This window comes from Equus caballus, chromosome 17 (genome assembly GCF_041296265.1).
Source record: "Equus caballus isolate H_3958 breed thoroughbred chromosome 17, TB-T2T, whole genome shotgun sequence".
Taxonomy (NCBI): Eukaryota; Metazoa; Chordata; class Mammalia; order Perissodactyla; family Equidae; genus Equus; species Equus caballus.
In genome coordinates this window covers 96,456,913-96,479,915 of record NC_091700.1, presented here as the reverse complement: position 1 = coordinate 96,479,915, position 23,003 = coordinate 96,456,913, and the positions used below count along the sequence as shown (strand labels likewise).

The following is a 23,003-nucleotide window of genomic DNA, read 5'->3' as shown; positions in this document are numbered from 1 at the left end:
AACCACTGGTGCAATGTTGAACAGAAGTGGGAAGAGTAGACATTCTTGTCTTGTTCCACGTCCACACCCAGGATCCAAACCGGGCCACCAAAGCGGAACGCGCGCACTTAACTACCGCACCACCTGGCCAGCCCCCCAATTAAGTAAATTTTTAATCTCCACTTGCAGGAGGCCATTTCAAGTCTGTCATACACTTCCTATCATCCAGTGGACACTTACCAAGCACTGAAAGTTTCTTGTTAGGGAAAGCAAGCTACCGACCCCCACAGGCTGAATGAACATCAGGCCATTTTTAATCATTCCGAACCATTAATTCAACGCTAATGGGAGGGGGAAAAAACCCCGAATTTTGTGAAAAGGCACTTTATGAAATCTGAAGACACCATAACTATGAACAGTTAACATACATTCTTTTCTACATTCATTCGCTTTGGGGCCTCGTTCACCAGCGGATATATAGAAAATATTTAATATAGCCTAAATTAAACGTATGTGGGAGGATAATGTGAGGGAATGGAATATAAACTTCTGCTTTTTATCCACACCATTACTATGATAAAAATTAATTTCAGTACAAATTCAGGAATTTTATTTAACCATTAAGGAAATTTTAATATCCTACCATATAATTTAGCTTAATAGAAAATTAAAAAAAAAAGACTGAATACAAACTATCTTAAGACATTAATCAAACTTTTAATGTATCAATTTATTGCATATGTCAGTACAGAAAAATAGAAAGTATATTTTAAAAGAAATCTATTGTAAAAAAACAAACGTAAATGTTTGCTTTCCATGTTAGCACATAATGCACTGTAACATTCAAACTGGAGTTATAAAATTTTATTACTGCTTCAAATAAAATATGGCAAATAACAAAAATATGATTTACATTATGAAACTGGATTAACTTATTTTATCCTGGAATGTACTTAAATATGTTAAAAACAACTTGAATTTTCAGTATATGCTGTACTGACAGAAATTGCTATAAATTATGTTAAACAACACACACTCATCCCTGTTACATATGTATATATGGCACTTTTTGTAAAAAAGTGTCTCTTACACATAGTCCTATCTTTAAACTACATTTTTAAGATACAAAATATAAATGGAGGTATATTTGCGCCATTTGGCAAAAATGTGTTGACTACTATTCGGATGAATGCATTTATTTCACCATTCAAATGAATATATTATTTCTGATTAGCTAAGATGATGTGCATATATGGTAATATAAATAAACAGAAGTGCTTTTCATTTTCTATACTATTGATTTAAAAAATAGATGTCTGTGCTTTGCCATTTCCAACTTTACCTGAGTGATATGAAAATACATAAAATTAAGTGGATAATCCAAAAGCATTATGACTAATTTTTTTTCATTTTTTTGCCTCCATAATTGTTGTCAAATATAATAGGAAAAACGAGAGGGGAGAGGTCAGTGGAAGATTTCAATATATTTCAATCATGACCTAATTTAAAAAGTGACTTCTGTGACATCCTTTTTAGAAGTTTACCTTATTTACTCCTAACCTCAAGAAAGGGACACAATAATGAAAGCTACAGTTCAGCTGAGCTTGCAAGATAATTTATATAAAAGTGAATATGGCCTTCATTCTTTAATTCCACCAAACAAATCTAGTCCCACTTCAAATCAAATCTTACAAAAATAAAAGATGAATATGAAAGCATCAGGTGGTACGAATTCTCAACAAGAAGTGTTACAATACAATCAGTCCGGTGACTCATTAACAAAGCTGGCAGGTGGGGGATTATCAAGTGTCTACAGCTCATCACAAAAAAGTAAATTTAAGCTGCCCTGTCACAAAATTAAGAATACCATTTTAATGAAAATATTAATTTTACAAAGTATTTGCAAAGACTTTGGGTACCTGCAAGGTCAGGTGCTCCAGTCACATTCTTGGTTAGAAATGCCTTCAAGTGTTTCCTTCTGCACTGGGGCTTCCTTTACACCAACCTCATCAGTTAATTATTTCCTAGATCTACATTTAAGAACCATGTCACATTTCCCTTTCCAGTTGTTTCCATCCACTTAGTAGTCTTTATTCTGTTACAAAGTTTCTTCCCATCTTTTGCAATATCTTATTCTTTTTGCCATTTTCCCATAATCCCTTTTAAAATAATGGATTTTGACCTAAATGAATTCTATCTTGCCATACATCTAGGATTTCCAAATTTCAGTAGCTTAATAACTTAAAATTCATTCATAAATTCCTATAGCTGCTCTTGCATAAATGAGCCAGAAATTAATACACAAGGCAGACACATTTCTACTCCCACTAAGAGATGGGTGCAAATGCAGGAGGGACTCATGAAGAAGTGATGTTTTATTAGGACCAATCACTTTGGCAACAAAATAAGACATATTTTAAAAAAATGATGCCATGGGCTCCAGGGACCCCTGATAACAAAGAGCTTGTTTTCTACCCTCTTCTCATCTAAGGAAACGGTCTCACACACCGAAACTAGGAAAGTACTACGACTTGATATGCAGCCTCTTCCCTGTGCTGCAGGACAAAAGGTTCCTTACCCCCAAGAAGAGAATGAAGGTAGGGATGGGCACAAGTACTCTACAACTTCTGAAGTCTTGGCTTAAAAAAAAGAAGATTGTTTATAAACCTGGAGTATAGAAAAAAAGCAGCCTAAGGACAAAAACCGATGAAGAAAAAGCTTCTACACTTCATCAGCGTAATATTTACAACTGAAGTTGACAAATTCCTCTGCAGCGTAGTAGACAAAATGATTACACGAAACCTAAGAAGGTACTTTGTAAACTTTAAAGAATGGTACAAGTCTAAGGTGTGCCACGTAAGCTCATTTCTAAATACACTACATTTTGTTGTATTAACTTTTTGCTTTTCAGTACATCACTATCTAGGATAGTCATTCTACACAGCAATGATTGACAAGATGAAAAGTGTCCTTTAACTGTGGTGAATTTATACATACAAAATACACCTTCCGTAATACCCATTACCAACTTTAAAAAAAAACATGATTTTTTACAATAATTTATAAAAAAACATCCTTTAGAAATCATACTTGCTATAATTTATTCTTTTCTAAATACTGACACAAAGCGAATGACAAGAAGGTTATTTGGCAAAAGTATTTCTAGCCCTATCTCCATGGAAAGAGTTTTAAATTAAGGTCAAGATTACTGACCCATTATTTCTCTGCTCTAGTTGCTTGCACAAAGCCAATAAATACAGCTAAAATATCCAAACGATTTTATGTTAAAGCTGACATAACAACGTACAGAGCTCAATTACATCTAATTTTTGAGGACTGCTTAAAACAACTTAGCACAATTATGCCTCATAGTTTGTTTTTTTTTTTTTTAAGGTAAATCCTGCAAGTTTTAAGGGACTCTTTTTTTTTCAAGATTTTTCTCACTCTTCTATATGTCTAAATACTACTTTCCACTTACAGCCATTTAATTGTTAAATGTGGTAATAGGTTCTGTTGAGAAAAAGCTCTAGAGTGCCTTCATTCCACATTCCTAACGTGTAGAAAATAAATAAATAAGACTCCATAAAACTGTCTCTTGATGTAGGAATTCTTCTATTTCATAGCAACTGAAACATTAAACCAAAAAGAACATAGTTTTTTTACTTTTGTTTTTGTAATTTTTATTTTCAGAAAGTCCAATAGATAATATCCTGGCTTTAGTTGGGTGAGATATACCTAGATACGGGGACTTAAAAATCGGAGGTGGGAATTTTTCTAACACAGTATATACAATCATGTAATGATAAGACTTCCTAATCTAATTCTTAAACAAGTTCTAACCTTTATTATGACTGCTATTAGTGGTTCAGCTGTAGACTTACAAAATTGACAGAAGCTAAAATTCTCTTTGCCACCAAAATTACAAATGTTAAAAAGTTCAAATATGCACATCAAAGCTGCAGTAAAATTCTAAATTTCTATTTTTACATGCCATGATCCAGACTGTACCTAACAAAACAGGGTACGTTAATATTGGAAAATGGGGTCCCATTTATTTGTAAGAAAAAGCTGGATCTCAGCATTCACCAGAGCAAAATTTAATGGCAACCTGCACACAGGCCTCAATTTCACCTCTTGCCAAAAACAAAATAGAGTTTACATAAAAATAGATATAACCCAAGTTACCATATACATCGGTATTTACATTAAAAACATTGCATTGCATAATTTAAGGAATAAAATACTATCATGCATTTCATTTCAACTTTTAAGGTGAAAAATGCACTTACAGAACTAAATTTGTTTACCATGATTGTCCCAACATTTACTAAAGAAATAATACTCAAAGGTTTCTTGTTCACATGTCTCCTTCTATATCCCACCATTAATCTAAGTGTCACAGAGATTACACCACTTTTGCAACAAGAAACTTTTGAATGTGCTATGGTACCGGCACATTAAACTAAAGATATGGACACATAACCACAGTGAAAGACTTGACGAAAACGTATGAAATAATCTCAAGAATTACAGTTCTTCAAATGTAAAAAACTATTTGGATTATCTTAAAAGAGCACTGAAGTCCTTTCAAAGTTTAATGTCACTCTTCAGACAAGTACAGACATAACACACTTCTAGAAAGGAACATTCTTTATCATTCTGCACACATTAAAATACAGTGCATTAATCAAAAAGAAAAACATTAGATAATGGTTACATTGGATGAAGTTTTCGCCATTTCTGCAGGAGAATGACTCTGTATTACTTCCTTGATGAACTGTTCAAGAGCGGTGAAGTAGCCCTGGCACTGCCATGTATCATTATGAGTTCCATCAGGAAAAATGGCTAATCTTTTAGTCCGAGATGGGGAGAGTTCATAAAGTTGCTTCATCATTACTGGTGGAATTAACTGGTCAGAGAGTCCAGAGATGAAAAGAGAAGGCATTCTGCACTGGGAGATTTTTCTGTAGGACAAAAATTTATTTTTGTAGCACCATAAAGGAAGGTAACGCATTGGGAAAAACGAAAATAAAGTGCTGGCCATGTGTGGTATGCTTAAAAATGTGTTCTCCACCATAATGGCTGAAATCCTATGTGAATTTTCAGAAGCCAAATGAATAGCCACTGCTCCTCCCAAGGAACGACCAAAAAGAAAAATTTTTGTTTTGTCAAGGTCAGGCCTAGTCATTACGTAGTCTAACACAGCTTCAGAATCTAAGTAGAGTCCTTCTTCACTTGCTTCTCCTTCACTTTTTCCATATCCTCGATAATCAACAAGCAAAAGATTGACTTTGAGGTTAACCAACATAAGCAATGCATTTGGTAACCTGTGACCTATGTTGCCTGCATTCCCGTGAAAATAAATTATAGTTGGGGAATAGGGCGAATTGTCTCCAGTGTATCTTATCAAAATCAGATTTAGACGCACTCCATCTTTGGTTCTGATGAAAATGTTCTCATGTGGAATACCAGTGGGCATGGGAACGTAAAGGCGTGAAGAAGACGGCTGTTCTGGAAAATAAAGCAACACATCCTGGAATTTATACAGAATACCTGCTATTGATATAAAGATTAACAAAAGTAAGATAATGCCTCCATAGAGATGAAAAGTCACTATTAAAGGTAAAAGAGAAATACGGCAGAGAGCCCAAGACCACGAAGCCAAGGCTATTAGCCATCTTTCAACAAAGTTCCACAGCATCCAGGACTTTTCCATTGTAGCTCTCTGTAAGTATCCTAAAAAGAAAGAGAGAGAATCCGTAATTCAACATATATCTATTATTTTAAAAGTTAGATCCATGACATCATAAATTATGGTACTAGCTGAATCCTTGGAAGCCTACATCCATCCATCCACAAACCACCTGCTCTGATTCTCCCTGTCCTTTCTGTTTTCAACAGTCTCCTTTCTCCCTCCACTGCTATATTTATGAAACACAAATATTCATCAAATTATATTCATTTTTTTAAAAAGTGCTTATTTATTGCCAGGTACTTCATTCATGTATTCTCCTTGATGTGACGGAAAAATAAGTTGATGCCATGTTCCCAATACTTTATATGAGGGAGCAGAGGCTCAGGGGCATAAGTGGACTGGCTGTGGTCTCAGTTCTGTAGGGAGAAGAGCCCAGAGGCCAATAAGCATGATTCCAAAGATCCTGGTGTGCCCACTGGTAAGCTAGGTAGGTTGAGGGCAATGTTTTTTTTATTGAGGTATAACTGGCACATAATATTATATTATTTTCAGGTGTACAATATAATCTGATATTTGTATATACTGCAAAATGATCACCACAATAAGTCTAATTAATGGCTGTCACCATACATACTTAACAAAATTTCTTTCCTGTGATGAGAACTTTTAAGATCAACACTCTTAGCAACATTTTTTTTTTTTTTTGAGGAAGATTAGCTCTGAGCTAACATCTGCTGCCAATCCTCCTCTTTTTGCTGAGGAAGACTGGCCCTGAGCTAACATCCTTGCCCATCTTCCTCTATTTTATATGTAGGACGCCTACCACAGCATGGCTTGCCAAGCGGTGCCACGTCTACACCCGGGATCCAAACTGGCGAACCCCAGACCACTGAAGTGGAACATATGAACTTAACTGCTGTGCCACTGGGCCAGCCCCTTAGCAGCTTTTAAATATGCAATATAGTATTAGTAACTATAGTCACCAGATTGTACATTACATCTTCATGACTTATTTATTTTACAACTAGAAGTTTGCACTTTTTGATCCCTTTCACCCATTTCGCCCACTCTGCCCCCCTCTTCTGCCAACCAGGAATCTGTTCTCTGCATCTTTAATCTTGGGTTTTTGTGTGTGTGTGTTTTTTAAAGATTCCACATACAAGCGAGATCACATAGTGTCTTTTTCTGTAAGACTTACTTCATTTAGCATAACTAGCATTTTAACAATATTAATTATTCTAATCCATAAGCATAGAATATCTTTCCATTTATTTGTGTCATTTTCAATTTCTTTCATTAACGTCTTATAGTTTTCAGTGTACAGGTCATTCACCTCCTTGGTTAAATTTATTTCTAGATATTTTATTCTTTTTTTTTTGGTGAGGAACATTGTCCCAGAGCTAACATCTGTTGCCAATCTTCCCCTTTTTGCTTGAGGAAGACTGTCCCTGAGCTAACATCTATGCCAATCTTTCTCTATTTTGTATGTGGGATGCCACCACAGCATGGCTTGATGAGGGGTGTGTAAGTCTGTGCCCAGGATCTGAACCCGAGAACCCTGGCCTGCCAAAGCCGAGCATGTGAACTTAACCACTATGCCACCAGACTGGTCCCTATTTTACTCTTTTTGGTGGAATTGTAAATGGGATTGTTTTAATAATTTCTCTTTCTGATAATTCGTTACTAATGTATAGAAACAGAACAGATTTTTGTGTATCAATTTTGTATCCTGTGACTTTCTGAGCTAGGCAGACTGAGGGCAAATTTTATTAACGAGGTGGTTACCAAAGTCTAACCTATCAAGACCAACCCGATATAATTTGTCAATTTTCTCCTTCAGATGATAGAAAAAAATTATAATTAAACAAACTAGGACAAGAAAGAATAAAATGTTTTCCCTTCTACCTGGAGGTTTTCATAGCTAAACTTAAAAAAATAATTTATTTAAATTAACCACTGAGGGGCCGGCCTGGTGATGCAGCAGTGAAGTGCGCACGTTCCGCTTCGCTGCCCCGGGGTTCGCCTGTTCAGATCCCGGGTGTGGACATGGCACCGCTTGGCACCCCATGCTGTGGCAGGAGTCCCATATATAAAGTAGAGGAAGATGGGCACAGATGTCAGCTCAGGGCCAGACTTCCTCAGCAAAAAGACGAGGATTGGCAGATGTTAGCTCAGGGCTAATGTTCCTAAAAAAAATCAAATTAACCATTGAATTCTAATATTGTATTATTTTAAGAAAAAGTTTAATCACTTGTCTTTCACATGTGATAAAAAGAAATTTCAGATTGCTAGCACCATGAAATATGCAAAATCTTTTATACAGTCCTTATTGCAATTTCATACGAGTGAGTCCACACAGATTGCTGTGCTATACTGATAAGGCCATAAACACTTGGAGGATAAGTGTGATACAAAGATACAGAAATTGTATTTGAGAACCAGAGACAAATGAAGAAAACGACTTATTGGAGAAAAAAGTTTTTAAAATGTTGCTCAAAAATATAACTGAAATAAAGAAAATACAGAAGAAAAGCTATCAAAAGTCAATTTTTTGTTACCAAACAAAAAAGTTTATGCATGTTGTCTTAAAAAGGCAAAAGAGGTGAGATATGTTACAAGTTTTCTTATGTAGTAATCTACTTATATATTTACCAAGTCTTAAAAAATATTAAGCTCTCTTTTACCCACTAACAAAACCACTAAACTAATAAAGAAGTTATTCTTAAATTTAACAAATAATTTTTAATGACTGATTTTTAAAATTTTACGGTGTCATAAGCCAACAAAGGTGACATTTCAGTTCATCAATTAGAATTAAACACTGAAAAAAATCATAGAATCAAGTTAAGATTGGTAATAAAGACAACGCGTTATTAATACATTTGATTTTTCACTGTTATTTCAAGAAACACTTTATATTTCGCTGAACACTTTCATATTTGAATTCTTGTTCAAATGACTCTCTTTGAACATAAACCAACAGCATAGCATTTTTCTGAAGTTTCTCAGAAATCAACACTGCCACCCAGTTGTAGCAACTTTCATTACAATGAGCACTATGTTAAACTAGAGAAAAGCAAGTATGCACAGTAAAACAAAAACCCAAACTTAAAAACTACAGAAGCAGTTCTGGCATCAACCTTATATATCAAAATAAAATAATTTTTGTGTAATGATTAGGATTAACAAGGTTTGGGATATAAAATGCAAATATACTAAAGCACTGCATTTTCTGGAAAAGAAGATACCATTTAAGATACTTCCTTAGCGAAAATTTTAATTTTTTTCCATAGTCAAGCCAATTATTTACGACAGAGGAAACAGAGAGATAAGGAATTCAAACATCATTTATTTGGCTATGTAGTAGAAAAAACACTAAAATTCCATCACCCTTCAAGTCTGCTCTACCATACATTTGCTGAATAATCTTGGGTTTATCACTTATTTCCAGCCTGAATTTCCTTTTCAGTAGAATAAGAATTTAAAAAAACGCCTACATATAACGCTAGTCAGTAATATTAAATGAAATTAATTAAAAAAGCATTTACAAATTGCTATAGATATATTAACTTTATTTGCCTTTGTGACTAGTATTTCTGGCTGTAATGGTACATTCTTAACCGTGTTCTGCTCAAATTAACACCAACATCAGAACTTAACCAGCACCTATAAGACAAAAAAAAAAAATCTAGAAATTTGATAGGCATATGGCAAAGCACTCCTATAACCTAGATAATTAGGAGTGAACTGACTCAACTTTCAAATCAAACAAAGCTCTTATAAAAAACGACTACAACACTAGATAAAATATGAAGCTCCTAATACACGCACGAGGCATATTTTGAAATTCAAACCATACATATATATATATACACACACGCACACAAACCTGTATAGATCAAATCTACAGAATTAAAAGTTTCAATTATTCAAACTTTGAAAAACTATCTTTTTTTTAAAAGTAGCCTCTTTAATTTCTAATTTCGACACACAATACTGAATTTACATCTATAAGGCCAGGTACTGTGTTTCTCTTTTTCACTACTGAATCTCTACCGGACAGTATACCACTTTACATATAGTCAGGACTAAAATGTTTGTAAAGTAACAATCCAGCAAGATATCTGGATTATTAGACTTCTAAGAAAGCATAAGCACTGGGCACACATGTTTAAGACTGGACATCAGAAAATGGCATATTTAAGTCTACTATCAGTGAGGAATAATAGGGATTAAACGTACAGTTTTCCACAAAGCATTCCTGAAAATTCACCGTAACGAAATGACTTTGTGATAAACAAACATAATCTTATAACAGATTGTTAAACTGTAGAAGTCACAATAAAAGTCAATTTCTTTTGCGGAATATCAAATATGTCAATTTTAAGACCAGGTTAACAGAAGCTGCCCTGGAGTGTGTGTGCATGACTTCTCTTTAATACTTCCTAAAATATCTGTGGTTTAGAATGAGACCTCCACTCACCGACTGCCTTATTTTTACCTTACCCAATTTGCCAATAATTTCTGCTCTCTAGTCTGTATCCTACCACCACGCTCTTAAAAGAACTGGCACAAGCAAACTTACCATAGGAAGAATTTTTTATGTACTAAATTTGCTGAAACTATCAGCAAAGTAAAATTACTAGAGCCATCCGCTGACATGTAAAAACAACTTCACACAGACCCAGACGTAGAGAGTCAATGAGAATGAACACTCCCTCTAAAACAGTCCACTGCATAGATCTTACAGCTAGCAGGGTAACAGTTTTTCAACTATTTTGTCAATAAATTAATGTGAGCAAAAGGTTAACAAAACCTAAACCTTTTCTCCTCCATGAAAAAAAATGACCTCTGGTTAACCTTCTAGCACTGTTTCCCTGGAAACCTCCTAAAGGTGGGTTATCAGATGTTTCTAAGCAACATTTTGTTGTAAACTTGACCCCCACTGGTGAGCTAAATCTGGATTAAGCAGACAGTGAGCAGGGCTACACAGCCCGTGGCAAGTATAAAGAGGGGCTTCTCTGAGTGGGATATGACTTACAACTGGTGTGTCGTTTGATGAGTCCTGGAGGCCATGCCCACGGACTGTTAGAAAAGATCCTGTTTCCTGTGGAGCATGAAGCAGCTGAGTGGCGCCTGCTCCCACTCACGTGTCATCTTTCACTTAGGAACAATAAACCTGATGCTGGCATGCTGGGTTTTCTATCCCATCTCTTTCAAGAAAGTGGAGAGAGGCTGGTGCCAGGGTTGGTCTATGGGGTCTTGCGAGTGTGAATGCCTAGCTGAACTCAAGACCACTGCTGCTGGGCGTGCAGACTAAGGGAGGCCAGTAGTTATTCCTTAAAGTATGTTCAAGGGCCAAAGATTTTATGAAATGTGCTGCCAGAAGAGATGGGCTATTTGCTGGGTTCTTCTGCATGCTGAAATGTGTTTGCTGATAACATCTGAGCATGGTAAACAATCACAAGAACTGGTGAGTTTAACATACTAAAAGTTAAATCAAAGTTTACAATAGCAGAAGGGCTGTTAGAGGGAAAGAACATTAGACCTGTAGAGCACAGAAACTTAGTCACCCAGTATCTTCTCATCTTCCATGCTTCTTATACCTTAGTACTTAGTATGTTTTAAACCTGATGCCTACAACTTAAATATCTGACATTTGCTTTTCTCAGTTCTGCCTTTGCTATGCTATCACACCAGCTCTCACATGCCAAATGTCTCTAAAACCTGTATATCTGTGGCTTGAACCAACTCTCGGTAACTCCTTAGCTACTATCTGAGAATCTGATGCATGAGCTCTCATAATGATCTCTCTTAAAAAGCAAACCTCACTTGCTAATAAACTCAATGCATTTTTTTTCAATCCACACTGCAACACATATCCCCGAGTGGTTCTAAAAGATGCCTCTTCCTCAGCTTCAAGTATACTCAAATCCCTGTGTTTCTCCCTCTGACCAACCCCTAAATGGAGGCATCGTCCAAGTTCCTGTCCACTTAGCTGCTTTCTCAGTGACTTCATTCTTTCTCATGCCTTCAACTATCACACCTGTGTACAAATTATTTCCATCATCTGTCTACTCCATCTACAATCTCAATTTATCTGTTCCTTGAGTACCCGATGCTTTATTAACATTTCAAACTTATCCAAAATTAAACACACTCTCCTCCTCACCTAACGTTTTGCATGCTTCGTATTAACTATGGACAAAAAAGCATGACTTGTAAACAAATACAATTTTTAAAAACACAGGTTTGATTCCGGGGCTCAATGTGTAACAATACACAAACTGAAATTTAATTATGCGTTACTGTATCAAAATAGACACATTAGTATAACATGCACAGGTCTTGTATTCAAAATAGTCAACCTTAAAAATAATTTTTGCAGGCACCGGCCTGGTGGTGTAGTGGTTGAGACTGCACGCTCTCGTTCAGCAGCCTGGGGTTCAAAGGTTTGGATCCAGGGTGCGGACCTAGCACTGCTCCTCAAGCCACATTGTGGCAGCACCCCACACAAAACAGAGGAAGATCAGCACAGATGTCAGCTCAGTAACAATCTTCCTCAAGCAAAAGGAGGAAGACTGGCAACAGATGTTAGCTCAGGGACAAGGTTCCTCACACACACAAAATTGTGTGCTTTTTAAAAATGAAGTGGTTAGAGGTGTCACACTGATATTAGTAAGCACTTCTCATAAAATAATCTATTGAAAGCATGATTAATTTTTATTATAATGTATAGAAAAAGTAAATGATAGTTTTCCTCTGAATAGAATAGTTTTGAACTATTAGCAACATCTTGATATACTACATAAGGACTTTGATCATATAAACGCAATCTGATCTTCACAGGTCTGGTGATGAACATCTTGCAAATTTTATGGTCCTTGTTAACAATTATATTGTTCACCTTTACTGCTCCATTTGCGTCTTGTCTTTTTTTTTTCCCCCTCCTGAGCAAGATTAGCCCTGAGCTAACTACTGCCAGTCCTCCTCTTTTTGCTGAGGAAGCCTGGCCCTGAGCTAACATCCATGCCCATCTTCCTCCACTTTATATGTGGGATGCCTACCACAGCATGGCGTGCCAAGCGGTGCCATGATGTCTGCACCCGGAATCTGAACCGGCGAACCCCGGGCCGCTGAGAAGCGGAACGTGCGCACTTAACTGCTGTGCCGGCCCCTGGTTCTTGTCTTTAAATATTAACCCATTATGATAATAACCAATTTAAGACTAAAAATAAAAACAATTTAAATCTGTGAAGCTGTCAGAACCACCCATGCTGGCTACAGTGTTAGCTGACTGCTAAGATAACTGAGTGAGAGATGGACACACTCATCTGATCTCCACGACTCACCTCGTGGGCTCCCTCATACATGTAGTACTTGAAGGATCACAAATGGTTCCATTTCTAAGGACAAATATTTAAATAACTATTCTATAAGCTGAAGCTTAAAAGAAATAGAGATCAATACTGAAGTTATGCCTCCCCTCAATGATATGAGTCCTCAGAATACAACCCCTAGGCCCCAGTGGAGCTCTCAAACCCAGCCTGGACCACTGACCAAAACAGTCCCACGGTTGGTTTCCCAGCCTCCTCAGCTCTCACTGCATTCTGCCATGCTATTTAAACATTAAAGACAATGCTACACATATGTGCAAACACCTACTATGTGAATCATAGTGCTCAGGCACTATAGACCATTTAAAAACTATAAATATATGGTCCTTGTTCTCAAGAAGCTCAAGACCTACTCAGAAAACAGATGTGCACATAGATAACTTTACATGTTTAACATAAGTTCATTTAATTTTAGAAGAGACAAAGAAAATCAAAGAAAGATCACAACTGTCCTTAAACATAGCAAATGAAAAACAAAACCTTAACTATATGTCCTTCACAACATAATTTTAGTAATCTCTGGATTTCATCATGCTTGATTACTTATAGAAAACAAGTGGAATTTTAGGCAAACTTTTTAAAAACAGGAAAAAGCACAACTTTAGGGTTAAGAATTTCTCCTATTTTCCATCAAACAGCTGTCTATGCCACTTATTTTTATTCATTTAGCACAATTATTCACGGGAACTGGAAGTATTCAAGCATAATCTAAATAAACACTTGGCAAGGATCACGTAGAGGAAATTGGAGCAGTTGAACCGGATGAACTTGAAGGTCCCTATTAAACCTGAGATCTTTCCATGTCAGTGGTTCTCAAAAGGTGTCTGCAGACTCCTGAGGGTCCTCAGAACTCTTTCAAGGGGTCTTCAAGATCAGTAATCTAGTTACACTAAAACACATTTGCACTAATGGTACAAAACCAATTACGGGTAAAACTGCTGGTGCCTTACCAAGAATCAAGGCAGTGGCAGCAAAATGTAGGAGAGGTCGTATTCTTTATTACCATCAACACCAGGAAAAGGGGGAAAGGTCGGTTTTACTTAAGAATGTCATTGAAGAAGCACTAAAATTTACTAATTTAATTATATCTTAACCAATGAGTACATAACTTTTTAACATTTTGTGTGACAAAATGGGGAGGGCATATAAAGCACTGGTGCTGTGTACTGAAATACATTTGAGCTGTGAGCTGAACTAGCTGCTTTTTTTAGGTGGCACCATTTTTACTTAAAAAGACAACTGACAAACCACAGTTATTCAGACTTAGGTGTCTGACAGACATTTTCTGGAAAATGAATGAAGTTGCCAATAATTTCCCATGACTTAAGAGACTTTTCTGATGGCATCATGGTGGTGATGATATTAACAAATGTAATTTTTGATAACCTGTTAAATGTGTCACCATTTGGAAGAATCTGCCAAACACAAACACGGCAAACCAGTGTCTTCCAAATGACCAATGAACGATATCAGAAAAATCAAGCATGAGTAAAAAATTCACTATTAGATAAATCAATGGAGTTTAATGTAACAGAGATGAAAAGTTCTTTGATTTGGGTTTCATATTCCATGTTGTAACTGACCTTTAAGAAACCACTACCAGTATTGGAAAAGTATCAAAGAATAATCACAATTATCTGAAAAGACTATTAAAATCCTCCTCTAGTATTTACAACCACGTTTGCGTGGGCCTGATTTTCTTCATATGTTTCACCTAAAACAACCTACTGTATGAGAATGAATGCAGAAACATGATAATCTGCCTGTCTTCTATTAAGCAGACATCAAAGATATTTACAAAAGTGTAAAACAATGTCATAGTCCTCGTTAATTCTTTTTGCAAAGACAGTTGTTTTGCATAAAAATGTTATTAATGTGTAATGGATTTTTTATTCTTACTTTTAGATGATAAAGTTATATACAGATCTTCCTGAACTTACGATGGGGTTGTGTCCCAATAAACCCATCAGAAGTTGAAAATATCATAAGCTGAAATGTATTTAATATTCTTAACCTACCAAACATCACGTTAGCCTGGCCTACCTTAAACACGCTCAGAACACTTACATTAGCCTACTGTTAGACACAATCATCTAACACAGAGCCTATTTTATAATAAACAGTTGAATATCTCCTGAAATTTATTGAATACTGTACTGAAAGTGAAAAACAGAACGGCTGTATGGGTAAAAACGGTTCTAAGTGTACGGGTCGTTTACCTTCGTGATCACACGGCTGACTGGGAGCTGCAGCTCCCTGCTGCTGCCCAGCATCACGAGGGTATCACAGTCCGTACTGCCAGCCCGGGAAAACATCAAAACTCAAAATTTGAAGCATAGTTTCTGGTGAATGTGTATCGCTTTTACACCATCATACAGTCGAAAAATCCTAAATTGAATCAATTTCAGTTGGGGACCATACGCATTTTATAAACTCTCAGTTTTAATTTCTAACACAATAAATATCTCTATATAGTCCACATATACAACAACTCTTTGGAATCCTCAATAATTTTTAAAAATGTAGGGGCCATCCTCTTGGTCGTTAAGTTCACATGCTTGGCTTCGGTGCCCCAGGGTTTCAGTGGTTCGGATCCTGGGCGCGGACATGGTGTGGCTCATCAGGCCAGGCTGAGGTGGCATCCCACATGGCACAACCAGAGGCACTGACAACCAGAATATACAACTATGTACTGGGGGTGTTTGGGGAGAAGAATTTAAAAAAAAAAAAAAAAAAAAGACTGGCAACAGTTTAGCTCAGGTGCCAATCTTTGGGAGAAAAAAAAGTAAGGGGATTCTGAGACCAAAAAGTTGAGAACCACTGTGGCACACCGCCTGACTATATAACTTCATTCCTTTCTTTCCCCAGAGACTTGTCTCCTTCCAATGAAGAATGACGTACTACATTGAAATCTTTTGTACATTATAATATATACAGGGTACTAAAGCTTGCCAGATGCTGGAAGAGAATTATCTTTAATAAAAACACCTGACATTCTTCAGGTTCCCAAGGATCATAAACATACAACAAGCTTTGGAGAGATGACCTTTCAGCCCGGGCTGGGGCCCAGGATTGCCTTGAGTCGGGATTTCACCCTGTGGGTGCTGCTTTGCACACCCTCAGATCACTAGACAAGTCCACAGTTCAATGTGGGGACCCCTTTCTTATCACCTTTTTACTTTGCATCTGAGTTTCCTCATTTGTAAAAGGTAGCAGTTACCTGAATAATCCCTAAGGTCTCACAAATTCTGTTTTACAACAGAAAAATTTTTACAGAGAAAAATGAAAAGTAGAGTTGGAAAACAGGCAGTAGATTATAAATAATACTGTCTTTACTAACTTCTATTATACTAGAAGGTTGGAGACCCTGATTATTTGACTTCTGACAGTAACTGAAGTTAGTAAGAGAGGTAAGCATGCACCCAAGATTAGAAATAGGTCTCTAGAAATCTCAGATGTGCAGCTGTAGTGATTTTCTATTTCAACTGAGGTCTGTAAAATATGTTACTCATACATTTTCAGTCTCCTTCCCAGAACACCATAGTCAAAGTAACCTATTTTTAAAGACCACACAGGTAAAGTTGTAGAAAATAACTCTGGCCAAACAATCTTTACATAGAACAACAGACACAATATATTTCAGGAATGTGTAATTAATGGGAGGGGAGAAAGAAAAGCTAGAAATAAATATACAAGGAAACGTCATGAGCTTCCATAAACTCTAGTGCTTTTTCTTTGTGTTGTTAATGGAACTCAGGTTATTTTCTCCAACAAAAACTAATGTAAATGATGGCAAGCAGTACATTAAAGATTCATCCCAAGTCCAGAGGAACAACCACCTCAACCTCCTCCTCACCAAAGAATATTACTGCTCTCCCTCTGAAGTTGGTAATCTATTTAAATGAGGTCTTTACCCAGCAGGATTTATTGAAAAATTAAAAATAAATAAAAAGTTACTATTTAAATATATCAAGAACTAAAACTCAAACTATGGGAATGGATACATTTGAATTATTATCAGCCCAATAACTAGCAGAGTAAATTGGACAAATACATTATTTTTCAATCACAGATAAAATTATATGTCAATGAAGGTAAGAACGGTCTCACGGGAAAATATTAAATGATAATATTCTAAAACATTTTAATTGCAGAAGCCGATGCTGTATTGCAGTTTATACTGATTTACTAATTCTGTGAATAGTAAAATGTTTTTGAAAACTATAAAAGATGTTCTACCTATACGTGAACTAAACATGAATTCTCCAAAAACAATTTAACTAAAGGTTAACCAATTATAAATTTTAAAAGGTCGTAAGTCATAAATGTACCATTATTTTTAAAGGCCCCAGTCCATCTCAAATTGATAATTTTAGGAAAAGCTTGCTTAAAAATAAAAGCTGCTCATACATTAAAAAATATACCTACAAGTGACAGAACAATGTGTCAGTTCAAGAGAAAACTGTAAGAAGTGGAAAAATTCACGTGTCCTTGCTAACATCTACATCACAGGGGAAGAATGAGGATCCCTTGGTGCTCATTAAGCACTCTGGGAGAATTCATAGCTTCCAATTACATTTCAAGTAATACAGAACTAAGATTCAGCCTTCCTGCAATATATCTCCTTTTCTGCGGGACATTGGGAAGTTAAGAAACCATGCCAGCTGCACAGCTGAAATGGAAACACAAATAGCTGCTATCAGTGTGTTGGAGACACCACAGAATGAATTACCTATTTCCCTAATGGTTACCCACATGTCATCAATAATGAAAAAGCGTGTATTAATAGTCCTATGGGACAAATGAACAGTAACTGCCTATGGAGATGGTAGATAGCAACTGAATAGCTCAGACATCATTTTAAACTGAGCTTTAAATCTGCTTGAGCAGTGAACTCAAACATTATACTAAGCAGCAACATGGTAGCATTTTTGTGCTTTCCCCTTCATTTGAAGCTTGGAAGACTTGGCAAATAGTCAACTCTGACAGAACAAAGACGACAGATTATTGTCACTATGGAAGCCAATCAGAATTTGTTCTGAGATTACAAATATCTGTAAGAAAGAAAATGGTTAAAAGAAAAAGCAGAAAAAAGGGATCTACAAGGCTAAAAATGCAAATAATAATGTCAGACTTAAGACTGATGATAAAATCCAGGGAGTTTCCACTTCTGAGGGAGTAATGTTCTAAATACTTCACTATAAATTAGATGGATGAAACTGAGAATTTGTTTTCTTATAAAATCAATGTTACAATGTTCTCAGGCTAGCTCATAAATGCATACAGTTCGTGTGCTGGAAATACTGCACCCTTGCAATTCCAGTAGAACATACTGCTGTCGGAATTTAGACCTATAAGAGATGGTAACACAAACGTAGTAATTTATCATGAAGTCTATCATTTGAGGGCAAAAAGTCTTAATTAGAAGAACTAGAACCTTTTTAGGTCTATTCTTAAAAGGGTATATAACAGCCTCAGATATTCCTGAGGTGAGTAAAACAGAAAGATTTTAGAATCTGAGTAATAACTGAGTTCAAAATTAATGAAAAACAGAACAACAGAAATAGATTCCCCTGATATAGGTGACAAGAGAGGGGAGATCATAGAAAAATGTTAGGTTGGACAGTTTCCCGTACCCATCACTAAGTCATATTGTTAACCCAGGACAATCTCGTTAGTGAATTCTCTCATTTGGATGACAAGGAGACTGAGGTGGGCCTGAGAAGGCAGGTGATGTGCCAAGATCTGTCCCTACAGATATTCCTAAACTGGCTCACCTTCCTCACTCCAAATTAACCATCCATGGGAGGCAGTGTGGTGCAGGGGAAAGGAGTGTTTTCAGGCTTGGTCTGTTAATAGCTGGGTAGCTTTTGCCAACTCGTAGCCTCCCTAAATATATGTTTCCTCATATGTAAAACGGGCAGCAAACACATAATTGAAAAACTGCTGAGATCAAACATCATACACAGTGTTAATAAATGCAGCTCCTTCTATGAGCCAAAATTGAAAGCATTTTATCATCTACTAGAGCAGAGTAAGTGAAAGGGAGTACAACTAGAAGTTCTGCTAGACTTGGATTAAATGGATAAGACTCACTGGAGAACACCTGAGTACTTGCAAACAGGAAATAATTAGGGCAATGCCTTAACTTCTGTCAAAACTCAGCTCAGGTAGCAACTCCTTCAGACCGTCCTTGGACCTCTGCTTCCTACTGCCAACCATGCCATATTCTGTAGTCTGTACAAATTTATGCGGTGGTACTTACTATTATAGTGTAATTCACGTGCTGTACACACACTGTGAGGTCCCTGATGACAGTGACTTCGTCTTACTCAACTCTGTATTTTCAGTAGACTGGCACACAGTCAGTCTCTTAGCAATGACTGAACTGAGGAGCAGTCTACGTCTTAGGTAGGATAATTATGACATCACACTAGACGAACAATCACCAATTCTTATTTACTGGAATAAAACTTAACCTTTTAGCAAAACATGCGTGATGAATCCAAGCATGCACAAAAATAAGTACTAATCCACGCTAAAAGAAACCAGGAGGGGATCAACGAAGCTCAAACGTCACAACTTAAAAGCCGATATCCTCTTGCGTCTTTCTATTCGGCTACTATGACACAGTAAACATGCAAAAGAGCTGCTGAAGAAAGACCTCTTGGCTGTGATACCTGGAGTACGAACACCAGCTCATGCATTTTGCAGAAAATAAACGTTCATGAGAAACTACAGTAAGACCGACTTCGAGTGTATGGAGCGCTCTGCGTTGCTTCTGCAACACCCCAAACTTCCTGCCATGGAATTCGCAGGTCTAGACCTGTCAGGGACGTGAAGGGATCAGGACCGCGCCACGCGTCCCTCGGACCCGAGCCGAGACTGTTGTTGCACTTTTCCCCCGTGCGTGGGAGGGCGGGGGCGGGGAGGCGGATTTCTAAGCATCGGCTCGCACGCTTTACTGGAAATACCCCCGACGGAGCATTCTGAGATCTGGGACAGGTCCCCGTGCGGGCACGGCACCAGGGGGCCTACGGCGAGCCGCGCGCCTCAGTTTCCCCGTTGTGGGCGAGGCTGCGGACGGGGCTTCGTCCGGGCGCCGCCGGCGGGCGCGCAGCCCCCCACGCCCGGGTCCGCGGTCTGGGGAGGCCCCGCCGGCCGCCCCCGCGAACCCCGGAGGGAGCGGACCCGGCGGCGCCCCCCGGCACTTACTTAGATCTGCTCGCAGGCTGCGCAGTCGGCCGCGGACACGGAACCCGGCGCCGCGCAGCAGCTTCCCCCCGCGCCGCTTCCGTCGCTCCTCATCGTCCTCCTCCAGCCCAGGGGCCGCCGCCGTCGCCACGGTCTGACCCGGAGCTCCTGCGGCGCCGCTGTCGGCTCCTCCACTTCCGGCCCACGCTCGGTGTCGCCGGCAAATACCCCCGCCGACTCCCACATCACCTGCTCTCCGCCTTCCTCCCGGGAGTGGGAACCCTGCCCGCCCTCCTGGGCATGCGCAGAAACCGAGGCCCGGGGAGTCCCTCACGCGACGGTGGCCCGCACGGACAAGATACCTTGGCGCTGGGCCGCTGGCTCGCGTGTACTCGCTGAGCGCCCAGCCAGCTGAGTCGAGGTGGGCTGCCCCGCGGTTTCTCCGCCCACGGAGCATCGGGAGGCCTCCCACCCCGCATCCGAGGCCCGGGAGTGAGAGCTCGGAGGCCACCAGATCTTCTGTGGATCGCAGTTCTTACAGAAGAAAGTGCGTCTGCTTGATAGGGTTGTTAACGGTATAGGAGTGAGTTCCAGTACTTAAAGCGCTTCCGTAACTATTTTTCTCTTTTGGTCTTCTCCGGACCTAGCCCTCTCCTACCTCTTATCAGAGTGGGCCCTCACGGGCGGATGCAGGTCTTGTGAGGCCCGAACCTTAGAGGATTTAGAGGGCCCTTTTAAAGAAAAAGACTGCAAATTTGTCTTATTTTTGCAAGTTTTTCCAAAGCACAAGACCACGGGAACGTCATTAGGATCTCCCCTTCGTCCCCCGCAACCAGGGCCTTGGAAGTGGCCATGCAAATGGGCCTCTGAAGTTTGAGCTTCGTTAGCTTCACTGTCATCTCCCCTGGGCACTAAGTTGCATTGAATTGTTTATATTCAGATGTCTGTTCCCCTCCCTTGGTCATTCCCTATTCCCTGTATCCTATTTTATATATACAGAGAACATTTCATAATTTTTTTTTAAAAAAACGTATCCTGCTATAAGATGGAGAACTCCAGGTCAAAGCAGGGCACTTGATAATTGCTCCCCGTTCTTGATCACCTAATAAGTGCCATGCACTAAGGTAAACCACTTACACAAATCAACTAATACAGCAACTCTAGCAGATACTTAATGAAAAGCTCTTGGTTCTTTTTTTTTTTTAAGATTTTATCTTTTCCTTTTCTCCCCAAAGCCCCCCGGTACATAGTTGTATATTCGTCTTGTGGATTCTTCTAGTTGTGGCATGTGGGACGCTGCCTCAGCGTGGTTTGATGAGCAGTGCCATGTCCGCGCCCAGGATTCGAACCAACGAAACACTGGGCCGCCTGCAGCGGAGCGCGCGAACTTAACCACTCGGCCACGGGGCCAGCCCCAAGCTCTTTGTTCTTTTTGAACCAGGCGTTAGAATGGCTAAAATAACATGGTAAATTGGAGACTGGGATTGGAATCAACTTGGAGTTTGTCTAGTTTCATAATTCATGGTTCTTCTCTTATGTCACTAATACAAAATGTAGTATCTGATATTTTAGGAGCTCGGATGTTGAACAAGGTACAAATGTGCACAGGCAAGTGCCCTCTCATAAGATGGGCGTGTGGTGGGGGGGAGGTTCCTCTAACTTAACCTTGTTGGGTGCGCCTCCAAAGTAAATTCATAATTAAGTTGAATAGGAGGTAGAGAAATTACTCACAATACAGTATCATGTCACTTCACAGCTGCATAAGTGATTTCAGAGAAATATGTAGAAAACTTAGGTGAGCTAGACATAGAAAGAAATTAATTGAATGTCGTTGGGCTAGAAGGAACCCTAAGTCTAGCTCTACTGCAAACTTGTGCTGTGAATTAAATGTATCAGTTTATAAAATGACGTTTTTGATTAGACAACCCCTAAGGACACTTAACAGCTCTAAAGTGTTTTCTCAGCCTGTGGCAGCAAAATTTCACTTTCATTTTAAGGCAACAATATTTTATGGCAAAGGAAATAATTCTAAAAGTTGTGCCCCTCCCCCCCTTTATGAATAATTCCTCAATTCTCCTTGGAGGAAGTGGAAAAACTGTAACAAAAAACTGGTAGAAATCAACAGCTCCTAGAACATAGGGACTGGGCTTGTTGTTTCTCAGTCCTGCATACCTAGCACAGTTACTGTATCATAGTAGTTGGTCAAGAAATGTTTGTTGAGTAGCTTCTTTTGGATCCTTGAATAGATCCTAGAAGAGTTCATAGTTGATTTCTGGGCATGCAACTGTTTCTTTATGTATTGTGAATTACAAATTATATATTATTTATTATTATGAGTTATGTATTATTTTTGCATTGAGACAAAAACTCACATCAAAGTTGCACCATCATGAAAACAAGTAGGAAAGGACAGCCTTAGACAATTTTGCAAAATCTTATATTCCCATTTAAATGAAATAGCAGGCGTTTGGGGAGAGATGTCCTCATCTCCCCTGGGCGCTTTCATAACTAATTGGCAAGATGAGTGTGGGTACCCCTGTTTACATACAGGGAACACTACTGTGAGAGGCTGTCACTTGCTAAGGAGCGGGCCAAGCAGAAAGGGCTCAGGCTCGTGGTCCCCATAAGGAGCCAGTGCACAAAGTGTTCTTGCGTCTCAGCGACGAAATACACTCTTGTGGGTCAGATGCTTGCAATGAGCACCTGCTGCTGAGGCTAACGGGAGTAATGCTAGTAGT

General features: G+C 38.5%; 2 protein-coding genes across 3 annotated transcripts in view; both read right to left on the bottom strand.

Moving 5' to 3' along the window:
• TNFSF13B (TNF superfamily member 13b) overlaps positions 1–20,421 on the bottom strand; it is a 78,915-nt gene extending 58,494 nt beyond the window's left edge. The window contains exon 1 of the mRNA XM_023621314.2: positions 20,287–20,421. The gene's annotated coding sequence lies outside the window, so the exon portion shown is untranslated. The remainder of the gene's footprint in view (positions 1–20,286) is intronic.
• On the bottom strand, positions 677–22,587 carry ABHD13 (abhydrolase domain containing 13). Of its 2 annotated transcripts, none has more exons than XM_001495972.7 (2): positions 20,287–22,587; positions 677–5,715 (listed from the first exon to the last, which is right to left on the bottom strand). In XM_001495972.7, the coding sequence occupies exons 1-2, from the start codon at positions 20,720–20,722 to the stop codon at positions 4,682–4,684; spliced, it is 1,470 nt and encodes a 489-aa protein (XP_001496022.3). In that variant the 5' UTR covers positions 20,723–22,587; the 3' UTR covers positions 677–4,681. The 2 variants fall into 2 exon arrangements, with proteins under 2 accessions (XP_001496022.3, XP_014587676.1); XM_014732190.3 differs by lacking the exon at positions 20,287–22,587 and adding an exon at positions 19,337–19,475.
• Between the last annotated feature and the right edge of the window lie 416 nt (positions 22,588–23,003).